At 44.1% G+C, this 12,783-nt stretch overlaps 2 protein-coding genes across 4 annotated transcripts in view; both read left to right on the top strand.

Moving 5' to 3' along the window:
• The first annotated feature begins 871 nt into the window (after positions 1-871).
• Positions 872-12,777, top strand: LOC121302400 (metal cation symporter ZIP14-like). Of its 3 annotated transcripts, none has more exons than XM_041232346.1 (11): positions 872-1,063; positions 2,743-2,841; positions 3,127-3,187; positions 3,650-3,910; positions 4,028-4,217; positions 6,374-6,543; positions 8,331-8,453; positions 9,383-9,565; positions 10,639-10,840; positions 11,463-11,647; positions 12,129-12,777. In XM_041232346.1, exons 4-11 carry the CDS (start codon positions 3,656-3,658, stop codon positions 12,273-12,275), a joined length of 1,455 nt encoding a protein of 484 aa, XP_041088280.1. In that variant the 5' UTR covers positions 872-1,063; positions 2,743-2,841; positions 3,127-3,187; positions 3,650-3,655; the 3' UTR covers positions 12,276-12,777. The 3 variants fall into 3 exon arrangements, with proteins under 3 accessions (XP_041088280.1, XP_041088282.1, XP_041088281.1); XM_041232348.1 differs by having other exon boundaries at positions 2,743-2,848; XM_041232347.1 differs by having other exon boundaries at positions 872-1,156.
• The window catches only part of ckap2l (cytoskeleton associated protein 2-like), a 4,443-nt gene continuing 4,351 nt past the window's right edge, over positions 12,692-12,783 (top strand). The window contains exon 1 of the mRNA XM_041232006.1: positions 12,692-12,718. Coding sequence (XP_041087940.1) covers positions 12,692-12,718 — 27 coding nt within the window. The remainder of the gene's footprint in view (positions 12,719-12,783) is intronic.

Below are 12,783 nucleotides of genomic sequence, written 5' to 3'. Positions count from 1 at the left end.
GTGGAAATACTTCTACAAAGAATCTAGCAACCCACAGAAAATGCAGAGGATATGCAACAGAGATAAATAGTGTTTTATTCCAAGACTCTGAATAAGTCAGTTCGTTATATATATCAAAATGCTTTGCTATAAAACTGTGTTAATGTGTGTTATCATGCAGGTCGCATACATGCACACACTGCCCCTATACTGTATAAACACGGAACGGTATGGTTTCAAATATATGATCTTAGAGTGTACTGTATCTATGATTCCGTTTTAAATTGATAAGCAGAGCATCTGTTCAAACACACATTGCAAAAAGCCACACAATAGTACGGCATATACAACGTCATGTGTAACCCTGCTTCCGCTTTGTTCAGTTCTGCAAGCACATGAGAATATTGAAGCTAACACAATACTCCACACGCATTTGCCCACAATCATGATTAGTTGTATGCGGGAATATGATGTCCGTTTTAATAATAACAACAACAACAACAATAATAATAATATAATAGTAATAATAAACCATACGGCACTAAACGGTTTATTAAAAAAAAAAAAAAAAAAAAAAAAAACACTTTACTGTGATTTACCAAAATATACTAAATCTAGAGCTCTACACAAAATAGTGTATCAAACAACTGTAAATATTCTTCTAATTTATTAAACGCATGTCCGTGATATACAGAAATATACTAAATACTCCTGCTTTGTTAGTTCGCATCGGCCTAACAAAAAACAGCACCGAATTAAAGCAGAATGTCTCAATGGCGCCCATTCCATTCTCACCAACGCCTGCTTTTCAGCATTCTCCGGCGTGGCGGTTATTTCCCCTTTAAGAGCGGGTTGAGGTAGGGGGCGTGGTTTGTGCGTGACGTTCCCGGAGTAATGATCCGCCTCTGCCAAGTTGCACGCTGATGTGGATCATTTATAGAGGCGTTATATAGACAGGGGACACAGTGTACTCTGGGACTGCTGGAAAAAAAAAACACCAGCTTCGTCCTGACAACGGCTGAGAAAACACAATGTAACGGAATCGGACAGCTCCAGCAAAGGACGTTTCATCACAGACCGCGGAGTGAGTTGGAGCCCAGTGTAATATCTTCTGGTGCAGTGCTTTGCTTCTGGTGCTACAATGTGGCCTAGCGTGCTGTGGAAAGAAGTGTCATAGGTAAAAAACACACACACACACGACCACAGGGGACCAGGTATTTCTGTGCAGTAAAGAGAAGGCGATCATGATTTAGTAAACGGCTGTTTGCATAGGCGCGGACGATGCTGTGTGAGTCTGGCTGCACGGACAGTAATGAACACTACGTCAGTAAGTATATCCGTCGATGGCATGTGCATCTACCTGTTTGGACAACGTTGCCATAAATGGTGATTAAATTTAAAAACAAAAAACAAAAAAAACTATATATATAATATATATATATATATACTATATATATATATAATATATATATATATATATACATATATACGTACGTAAGTCAAGCACGTGTGACAATTTTACGTAATGATTGTCGTACAGCAAATATATATATATATATATATATATATATATATATATATATATATATATATATATATATATATATAACTTTATCCAGAACACATGCGTGTGACGAAACAAAGGTACTAGTACTGTTGCTAAGTCAGTACAATAAAACGGCGATGCTGAGTCTGTGTGATCAACTACTGACGACAAAACGCAGATTCTCACTAAAAATGTTAATTAAAAAAAGAAGTGTACACACACACACACAAACACACACACACATATTGTATTGCAGCAAAAATGCTCACTTTTTTTCAGGCGTTTCATTATAAGTACAGTACTAGTTTCTGCATGGCACATAGTGACCAGATTTAACACCGAGCGTTCCAGGCACTCCGAGCCCCGGTTTAATTAAAATTCGACCATTCTTGTTCACTAAATGCCACGTTGTAATGAATCCTATCGCTGCAACGTGGTCACAATTGATATGAAGTGTGAGAATATTAGGCGCTATATACGTGCGTTATATATAATATATTAGCTTGTATCGGGATTTAGGTCAAGGTGATATTTTGTAGTCATTATTATTATTATTATTATTATTATTATTATTATTATTATTGTTATTTTCTTTTTTAATATTTAAAACCTTTACAGTGCTGCTCGAGCACATTCCTCCCCCCCTGGAGCCTGATTAACATTTTTGTTTTGGTTTTAAACCTACAGGAAAGAAAGCTGGAGAATTGGCAGCAGTATTTTTATCTTACATTTTATTTAATTTTCTCTGAAACAGAAAGCTTTCAGAATGGCAGCCAAAGTGGCCTTTGACGTGGGAGGGAACTGTCCACGCCCTGAGAGCAGGCACATTTGCAGTGAACTCACTTTACCTTTGGATTTCAAACAGACCTGGGGTCGATTATAATTACAGCTACAGCGCAATTGTTTGAAATTACGATGCTGTTTTGTTAAATTAGAGTTATTCTGTGAAAATACAATACTGATCGAATGACAGATACATGAGTACTTGAACTGTAATCGATCAATTGTGTGGTATAGTTGCAATTATGCAAATTACGCAGGTGTGCCAAGACTCTGCTAGAAATGCATTGTATTTGAAATGAACGAGGGAGCCAGTAATAATGCTCAAGGAGCTCCAGAGAGGTAGGAGCGTGTGTTTCGGCGCTCTCCTTGATGGTCTCATTCCGCTACGGTTGTTTCATTCTTCTTGTGTTTTCTTTATCCTTGCTTTTAAACAGAGCCCAGGGAGCTTCAGTGAGCCGATCAGCCACCTCTGTCGTCAACAGAACCGAGAGGAACCACAATCCTGGTATTAGAAAAGACTGAGGAAGGTCAAGGTACCTGGTAAAACCCAGCTCTCTCTCAAATCCTCATGCTGAGATACTTTTTAGACACGCCTGGGTCTGGCACATGTTTGCTGTGCAGAGTTCAATCTTAATATTAAAAAAAACAGTTACAGAAGGCTCCTTGCTTGTGTTCCAGTTTGGAGCACCCCCCTCTCCACCTCTTCCCTCCTTCATCTAATACAACTGAAAATACATGTGTATAATATATATAGGTTCCAAGTAGGGCACCAGGGCTATTAATTGATCAACGAATGAAATCAGTCTTTCTCGTTTCAGTTCCCTCTTTGCCAATAAGCTTCGAAGGTGAGAGAACAGATTCCCAAGATCCTAGAACCAGGTAATTTTCATGTTGCACTGAAAGGGGAATTTGTATTGCTGCTGCGTTGAAGGTGGAATATCACTGAGATTTAACTTGTTTTAATGTTGCAGGAGTGCCAGCCAAGGTTTTAAAATGCCATTTTCTTACTTCGTTCTCGTCCAGCGCCGTTCTCGCTGCGCCACACGCTTGCTTCTGTGAAGATTGATCTTTTTGCATATCGGTTTGCGTTCTGCAAGTATTTGAAAGGCGTTGGTGCTGCACACACTGACTATTCCATTTTTCTGATTGAGCTCTCCAAGCTGACAATCAGGCGTGGGTCATTGCTGTTGAATGTGATAATTTACCATTCCAAGTAAAACAAGTGAAGCTGCTGCTTTTTTAGACTCTGGAGAACAGCAGTCCAATCAGCTGTTTCTTCAGCTGTACAGGAAAGCAATTTATTGCAAGATTCTAAGGGTCTGGTTGTGGTCCCTCTTGCAGGTGATCATGAATTGCTGCTCTCTCCATGGCTGTGTCCAGCTGACAGTGACCGCCACACTGCTGCTCCTGCTGGGGCAGCTGTCCTCGGGCGCTGAGGGCCCGTCTCCAGCCTCCTTCCTGCAGGACCTGCTGGCTCGCTATGGGGACAATGAAACGCTCACTGTGCACCAGCTCAAAGCGCTGCTCAACCGACTGGACGTGGGCGTGGGACCGGGGACCAATCGCAGCAAAACCCAGCTGCAGAGCAAGAACCTAACCAGGGTGAGCAGAGAGCCGGAGAGAGAGATCTGACTGCAGTCCAGGGAAGATGACTACAGCCCCGAGGTTCCCTTTTATACTGAACCCCTTTACTGAGCCCTTTCCTCTCCTGCTCCCCAGTGCTTTTCTTCCTCCGCTCTCTTCTCCGCTCACAACCTCTCGGAGACGAGCCGGCTGGACGGGCGCAGCCTTCAGGAGTTCTGCCCCACCGTCCTGCAGCAGCTGGAGACCCGGGCTTGCGGGGCGGAGAACCAGGAAAATGAAGAGGATGAGCAGGCCCTGGCGGAGGGGAAGCCGAGCGCAGTTGAAGGTGAGGCAGACGACAGACTCCCTCGTTTCATTTCTCCTGGGATCCGTCTGCGCTGGAAAGTGTATTGCTGAAGCCTTTTCTGTGCTGAATGCGTACTTTACTAGCAGATTAAGCCTATTGCATTTTGTGTTGGTGTTGTTATGTGTCTCTAGTGTGAGGTTGCCTTGTGTTGCACAAGCCCTGGCCCAAATTGTAGCCTGCGAGCCACCAAATTGAATATGTCTCCAATGGCTCCTTTTAATTTTCAGAGTTTTGTAAATTGCATTACGACATTGATTATCCAGACATAATATTGTGGCTAAAACCACTTCCCCTTTAATTTGTATTGCTCTTAAAGTACAGGAGCCCACAATATATTTTCTTCTGGCCCAAATTCAACAGAAGTCCAAAAAAAATCAACCCTAATTGATGGTTTTACAGATTTGCAGGCCTTTGCGCAGCAAGGCTCGCCTCCGCCCCCCGGTGGCCCGTGTTTGTAACTGCTGGCATGTGTTTTGTTTGACAGTGTGGGGGTTTGGTTTACTCAGTGTGACAGTGGTGAACCTGTTTGCCCTGACTGGCGCGCTCCTCATCCCCTGCATGAAGAGAGCGTTTATGCGGAGGGTGATGATCTATTTAATCGCCCTCTCGATCGGAACGCTCTACTCCACGGCAGTGTTGCAGCTCATTCCAGAGGTCGAGTACACGCACCTTGCATCCCCCTCTTCTCTTTCTCTCTGTCTCTCTCTCCATCTCCCTGGGATTCTATAAAAGGGGAGAAGCACAACGGCAGACTCTCTTAAATCAGCGGGCGGTTTCGGAGGACTCTCCTTTTCTGTTTTCTATTTATTTGTTCATCTTGGCCCCCTGCAAGTACCAAGAAAAGTTTTCTGTTCACTGCGGTCGCTACAGATCTCCCCAAACTAACTTCTTCCTTCGTTTTGGTTTACATCCACAGTTTATGTGGATAATGAATCTTATTGCCCCAAAGTGGGACGAGAAACATGTTATCAATACAGCAACAGTTTAAGCAGCTTTCGCTGTTGCCTCATCTCATAAGTGTTTCTGAACGGGCTGCTAGCGGCTCCTGTAGAAACTCTGCCACTTGTGCAATAAATAAAGGTTTCTGAACAGAAAGCAGATCTTGTTGCTCCAGGGATTAAAAACAAGGTAGGTTTGAAAACTAAACTGGAGGTGAAACCCAATGGTTCCAGTGCAGGTCCCCTAAAACAATGCCCAGAACTGCAGCAGTTTTGATAAAATGGACAAGGTTTCAGTGCTGTGATGTAGCGGCCTCCCTTAGAAGTGATCCAATCTTTTAGGGGGATAGTTTTGGTCATTTTTGGCTGCTACTTAAATTTGTGGCACAGATTAAATAGACCCCCCTTACTGAGCCAGACTCGCACAGACAGGAGGGAATCCTGACTCCTTGGTTATGTGTTTTCAGTGATCAGGAGCCAGGAGTTTGAGGCACATGCAAAGAGTCCATTTCTGTTGAGGGACCTGCTAGGGAAAACAGCTGGTGTTTCATCTCCAAGTAACGAATTAATCCCATGCTTTCTTTACATCTGAACTGAAATGATTGTGTTCCAATGGTATCTGAAATGATCGCTGAACTCGTACAGCAGCACGGACAGCGGATTTCTTTGAGACACGATTTTAGCGTTTGTGAAACCAGCAAGGTCCTGTTCGGCGCTGTATCAGTCCATTGTGTTGATCCTGGGAGTAATTCATTTCTGTGAGAACTGAGCACCGGAGAGGCTCAATTAACAATGATGTGCAGTTTTTCATTGAAAGTGTCATTTCCAAAGGTGCAGTAATAGGGTTGAAATCAAGGTCAGATTCTTTCAATTCAGCCAGTAGATTGGATTATTGTATTACTTTGATCAGTCTTGATGTAGGATCCTGGTAGGTTTTTATGAAATACCTTCCTAAGTAAAACCCTGGTGTACCCGTACACTGCGTCCTCTTCAAACTGAACATTTCAATGAAAAACTGCTTTCTCAGTGATTTTTCCCAACCGGAAAAGCAATTGATTATGATTTCTTTTTTTGTCTTTTCTCCCCGCTCCCTTTTCTTCTAACCCTTCCCTTGGTGTGTGATTTTATTGTCTGCCCCTCCCTCCCTCCTTCCCTTTGTGTCCTGGGTTGGTGGACCTCGTTTCCTTGTTGACGCAGTTTGGGGTTACGGTTTCCTGTGCGTCACTGTGATTTCCCTGTGCTCGCTGGTGGGGGCCTGCGTGGTTCCGTTCATGAGGAAAACATTTTACAAGAGGCTGCTGCTGTACTTCATAGCTCTGGCTATCGGGACTCTTTACTCCAACGCTCTATTCCAGCTCATTCCCGAGGTACTGTGCAGCGTGCATCTGACTGTTTCTGTGTGAAGAGGTCAAACACAAGGCAAATGCCAGGCTTTTTAATGTGTGTCTGCTGTTGAAGAAACTCGCAGTACTCGCTTTCTCCAGTGCTAACTTTATAGGGGATAGTTAACTGTTACCACAGATCTGGTCCGAAGTGCACCCTCATTTGCTATTGCAGAGTTTTGAAAGAGACACATTTGGCATGCATGGCCTTTTCAAGGTAATTTAGCACTCCTTAGGTCCCTCAGACCTTCAGTTCCTCCAAGGAAGTGAAACGGTCTGCCTGAAAGCAAGGCATGCAAACTGTGTACTTTCTTTAAAACTTGTGCCAGTTTAAGATGGTAAAGCATGTTATTTTCAACGCGGCCTGATTTTGAGACCAGCCCAGTGAATGGACGATCGCAACAGGTAAGGTTTGTGGAATTACCTTGCAAGCGACAGTCCCTTTAATGTGGGTGAACGTACAGTATGTGGCTGTTTCCTTGCGTTTTAACCTCTATTCAGATAGTCGTCACAGGGCTCTAATGCTGTATTTTCACAAGCCTTTCAGCTACAGATCCATATCGTACAGCTCTGGCCAAAAGCATTGCATCGCCCTGTACAATTAAAGTGAAGTCAAGTGAGTAATGTTGCCACAACGTATTGAATTACACAGCGCTTTGTAGCTTTCCATACACATAACGAAAAACTGACAGACTGAAAAACATGACATTTCGAATCTAACATGAAATACTGCTCTGCTGTTATGGCTTCCAGTAGACATTGGGGGTGGGGGTGGGGGGATCTGGGACAGGCCAAATTTAAAGAGCGATTTCATACTGGAATGAAGTATCGTAGTTACCTTACCCCATGTATTTATTCTTCAGCTTGTTAAGCTTAACTGAGCTATTTTGTTTGTCGTAATCTCCCTGTGGCCTCCAACAGAGCTCTCAGAATCATGTCAGACCTCCAGGTGTGCCCAATAACCTGTCCTCCACGGATATGAGATCACTTCTATACACCTGCTAGAGGCAGAGTGCTGCCGGGGGACGGGTAAACGGTTACACTCTGGTGTCCCTGATGTACTTGGCGGTTAGACGTGATTTATGACTGAAACGGAAAATAATACAGAGTGAAGTACGCCTGCAGAAGAACCGTGCAGAAGTTATGATACCTGTGATATGTAATACCTGGAAATCTGCTCTTTAAAAAGATGCTTGTACTCGTTTAAAGTTTGTCCTGGTTTATCGGGGCTAAACAAGGCCTGCTCGGAGCAGCACTCCGTCATCATAAAAGATATTCAGGCGATCTACACGCACCAGTTGAGCAGTTTTCTCTTAGCTGTGACCGAGGCTTGGTCTGCTGTAAAGAAGGCACTAGCAGAAACCTCTACTTCTTTTCTTGTAGCTTTCCTTTTTGATTGTGTACCAGCGTGAGGCTGGCACCGTCACTCTCTTCTCTTTCAAAACCGCCCCAGTCGATAGCAGGTTGCAATTAGACAGTTATTAACAGGGCATCCAATGCCCTGAGAGATTCTGTTATTGAAATGAAGTGCCAGGAGAATCCGTCCGCCCTGATTGAACCGCTAACACTTCTCACGTAAGCATGAACAGATCAGGACAAACTCCTGGTCATTCAGATAATATACTTAAGTGAAGCAGGTTGGCGGGGTGCAGAGTTAGTTTGCATAAAACAGGCTAGCGTGCAGGTGTAATGATCTGGTGTGCAGTGCAGGGGTACGGTGAGAGAGCAAGTTCTTTATAAATCTTTTTTTTTTTTTTCTCCCCCCTCCGCAGGCGTTTGGTTTCAATCCTCTGGAGGATTATTATGTGTCCAAGTCTGCTGTGGTGTTTGGGGGTTTCTATCTCTTCTTCTTCACAGAGAAGGTGCTGAAGATGGTGCTGAAACAGAAAGATGGGGTAAGGCTCGGTACTGATTACCCGGCTGTGTTAATCCGTACAGCCGCATATGAAGGGTGTGTAATCGCCGTCTGTTTTTTCTTATGCTTTGTTTTCATGGAGGCGGCTGTAGCCCATTTCTCCTGCCACCTGCAAACTGTGTGCAGCAGGCATAGGAGCCTATCTGAAACCCCTTGAAGTCCTCTGAGTTTCATGCTTCAGGTGGGGTCTGTACCTGCTGCACAGGAAACTGATCTCCTCTTTGGCGGAGGTGGAAGGTTAAATAGTCTTCATCAGAGTCAAAGTTAAAATGCAAGGGACTTGCAAGACAGTTGTTTTACGAGGGGTAAGAGGTAAGAAAATGATTTTCGTTATCGCCGCTCTTAGACAGCTGGTCCTAATAGAGCCTGTCTATTTGATGAAACTCCTCAATGTTTTACGGTTAGCCAAAAGACTTGCCTGTCACAGAGTGGTGGTGTGCGGTGCTCCCTTGTGTGCCCATACCAAGTAATTTCATGTTAATTCAACAACAGCTCAAAGCCAGCACTTCAGAACGATTTTGTTGCTTTAATACGTTTATTTAGTTTTGAATTAGATTTTATAATTGAGGCTTGCATCAAACCAAAGTGTGTCTGCAGTTACACTTTGTAATGGCTATTGCCAACCTATATTTTTGAATGAATGAATCCAAGCCTGGGAGATGTGTTTGGATTTTAATTATTTTTTACTTGCAGAAACACAAAGTTAGACCTGGAATTATGTTTGGTACTTTTTTTTTTCCATATTTCTGGCTTAAGCCGAGTGCTTTTAGGATAGCTTTTATTAACATGCAATTACTTGGAATAAACACAAGAGGCGCCAAACGCCAGCAGTCAACAGAACGCGATGGCTGTCTTGACCTGCCGTGCCGCGTGAGTCCAGTAAGAGCCAATGTGTTCTCCGCCGGGCAGAAGGGTCACGGGCACAGCCACTACCAGGAGGAGAAGTACGCCCCCAAGGTGGAGCTGGAGGATGGAGTGATGGAGAAGCTGCGGAACGGAGAGCTGGATCAGCCCCCACACGCCGGCGGGGAAGAGGACCAGCGCACGCTGACCGCCGAGGGTACGGTCCTGTCTGCGGCCATGTCCGTGCAGGTCAGTTTGGGCACTGCAGAGGGATTGGGGTACTGCAGTACACTGGATGCGTTCCCTGTCTCCGGGTTTTGTTCTCGGTTTGCATCCAAGGGAGTAGGGGAAGAGGGTGCGCTTGTCTGGTTGAAATTGAAATAATAGTAATACTAATTCTGTGGAGTTGTTGGCTCTTTGGGGAGAAAAGAGGCCAGAAAAACTGGCGTACTGAGAAGACATAAAGGTGAGGGAAGGACCGCTTGTCTTGTTTTGAAATCAAATAGTCAGCGTGTTTTACTTGAGCATAAGAATTCCGATATGTTTCGGAAAACTAATTCTGATATCAAAAGTCACGTAAACACAGTTTTTGGAAGATGTATCGGAATATTCCGAAAGTCAATTTTCGGAAAACAGCACCTAGAAATTTCTGATTTAAATTCCGAAAACTAGCAAAGTGTACATCATGTATAACCACTTTTCGGATATTCCAATAGCGTGCTGCACATGTGCAAACTTTGACCTTCATTCCTGCACGTGGTTTTAGAAAACGGAGAAAATGATAATAATCTGCAGTCAGTCTGCATGCATCCCTTTGTCTAGTTAGGGATAAAGTAATACATTTTGTTAAAGTCTGTGTGTATTTGTTAGTAGCCCATAGTGAAGCAGCAAATGTTTTCCAGCTTTAAAATGACGTGATAATTTAAAATAATGTCTGCAAAAGAAACTGGTAACATAGACCAGGATGAGCTGTTGGAAAGGCTGATTGCACATTGTGGGGAATCTGAATAGAGGTATAGGGCAGTAATCTTTGAATTTAAGACCTGATACTTCGATAAAGCACTATATTGGACTGGTGTCTGTTCTATCGCAGAAATGTCTGGTCTTCAAATTGTACTTGGGCTACTGCTGTACTTTGCATGTGAAAATCTACTGCATTTTCCAAAAACTTCAATCCATGTGTGCAGTTCAGTTCTAATTAGATTTTCTATCGTTATCATGTAAACACAGAAAGTGCCATTTTCTGAAACTGTTTTGTCATGCAAAGCTCGGGCAGTGCGTTGGAACAGGTGGAAATGACTTTGTGTTGGTGCTTTGTGCAGGACATGCAGCAGGGGGCGTGCGTCTGGCTGAAGGGCACTCCGTACTCAGACATCGGGACCCTGGCCTGGATGATCACGCTCAGCGACGGGCTGCACAACTTCATCGACGGCCTTGCCATCGGAGCCTCCTTCACCGTGTCCGTGTTCCAGGGGGTGAGCACCTCCGTGGCCATCCTGTGCGAGGAGTTTCCACACGAGCTGGGTACGAGGCTGCTATCAAATAACAATACCAGATTACTGCCCCTCTGCTCCGGGGGCTAGGTATTGTGTTATATCTCTACTTTTGTATCGTAGTATTGCAAATTGAAATTGAATATTTTTGAAGGGCAAGCAGCTTCCTGTGTTTTCAATGCGTTTTTTACATTCTGGTTCTGGTTCCAGTATTGAGTTTGTTCATTTGTCTTTTGCCTCCTAAATCTGCCTCTTCCTGGCTTTGCACTTGTGCCAGGACAGAACTGCCTTACTCATTCCTTTCAGACCGAGAGAGTAGAGAGGGCTGCTGATTTTAGGTCAGAGGTTCCCAACCCTGGTCCAGGGAACCTGCTGTGTGTTCTGGTTTTCATTCCAACTGAGCTCTCAATAACTTAACTGAACTATTCAGTGGATCAGGAAACATTGTGACATGGTTTGAATGGAATGCTGTTTGGTCCTGGCACTTAGGATTCTCCAGACGATCTCAAACCCAGGTAGGAGGCAGGTTTAACTCTGGAGCAACAGTAAATGCTGTAAAATATTAAACTCTTTCTGTATAGAAAAATACAGAAAGAGTTTAATTCTGAAAAAAGCTTCCCGTCCCTGGACTGCCTCTCTGTCTCCCTCTGCAGGTGATTTTGTGATCCTGCTCAATGCTGGGATGAGTATCCAGCAGGCTCTCTTCTTTAACTTCATCTCTGCCTGCTGCTGCTACCTGGGGCTGGCATTCGGCATCCTGGCGGGCAGCCACTTCTCCGCCAACTGGATCTTCGCGCTGGCGGGGGGCATGTTCCTGTACATCGCCCTGGCGGACATGGTGAGTACCAGCCCGCTGTGGCGGGCCGGACCCTGTTCATACTGGTGATAAGAGCGCTGATTGGAATTTGTACCAAACCCAAAACGCCTCGTCTTTGTTCTGACGGTTTTTCACATTTATTTGATCAAACTTACTTGCGTTGCTCCCTTGTTATAAGGTGAGGTGATGTAATGTACAGCTATAACTAAAGGTTTTGCATCCCCCTATATAATTAACTAATTTCATAAAGTCGAATGAAACCTGCTGAATGATGTTAACATAACGAATTGCATGATGCTTTGTAGTTTTCCATATACTTATAGAAACACTGACAACGATGGAAACATTTTGAAATCTAACATGAAATACTGTACTACTATTATGGTTTCCAGTAGACTTTTGCAATATCATTTTGTAGTTTTATTTCATTAATTGTCTAATTAAAATGAATTCAAATTCAAATCTCCGTGTCATGCTAACCTGCTCTCTTGCCTGTCCCCAGTTCCCTGAAATGAATGAAGTCAGTAAAGAGGATGGCAACGACGGCAACACTCTGGTGGCCTTCGCAATCCAGAATGCGGGGCTGCTCACTGGCTTCTCCATCATGCTGTTGCTCACCATGTTCTCAGGGCAGATCCAGCTGGGATAGGCCAGGCTTCGGCGTGTTCCGGGAGGGTGTGATCCGGTTTTGGGGGCACCCACACCAGCACTTGCCGGGTCTGTCATTGATTTGCTAAGGAATTACGCTGGAGAGTACAGAAAAGCATTACGCCTACTGGTGTCTGCCAACCACTGATAAGAATAGGAAAAGGACATCTTGTGCATTTGCAGCGTGGGAAAAGCATTTAAACGCAGAGCGATGAAGCACTGAAAATGAACAAACGACAGACAACATTCTCCCACTCTAGGTTAGGCAGTAAATCTGTTAGTGTTCTTGCACCACGTGATCTTCTGTTGACGTCCATCCCAGCTAGCTAGTAGGATAGTAAGAGGGTAGCGACTGGCGAATGTTTATTGAAGTAGTGGAATAAGAAGAAATCCTCATGCCAACAGAAAACAAAAGCAATGCTCGACAGCCGTAATCCGTCTTCAGTAGCTCTTTCAGTGCAATCGTACAACCCTAAAAGACTTCTCGTCCTGTAATATCTGTTCTTTTT

This window comes from Polyodon spathula, chromosome 29 (assembly GCF_017654505.1).
Source record: "Polyodon spathula isolate WHYD16114869_AA chromosome 29, ASM1765450v1, whole genome shotgun sequence".
NCBI classification, from domain to species: Eukaryota; Metazoa; Chordata; class Actinopteri; order Acipenseriformes; family Polyodontidae; genus Polyodon; species Polyodon spathula.
Note: the sequence above shows the minus strand (reverse complement) of the source record. Positions and strands in the feature narration are given on the sequence as shown.

Excerpts from the sequence above, each read along its gene's own strand:
- LOC121302400 (XM_041232346.1), top strand. The coding sequence starts at position 3,656 with ATGAATTGCTGCTCTCTCCATGGCTGTGTCCAGCTGACAGTGACCGCC. Across the intron at positions 6,544-8,330 it reads TATTCCAGCTCATTCCCGAG|GCGTTTGGTTTCAATCCTCT; the intron begins GTACTGTGCAGC and ends CCCCCTCCGCAG. Across the intron at positions 9,566-10,638 it reads CTGCGGCCATGTCCGTGCAG|GACATGCAGCAGGGGGCGTG; the intron begins GTCAGTTTGGGC and ends TGCTTTGTGCAG.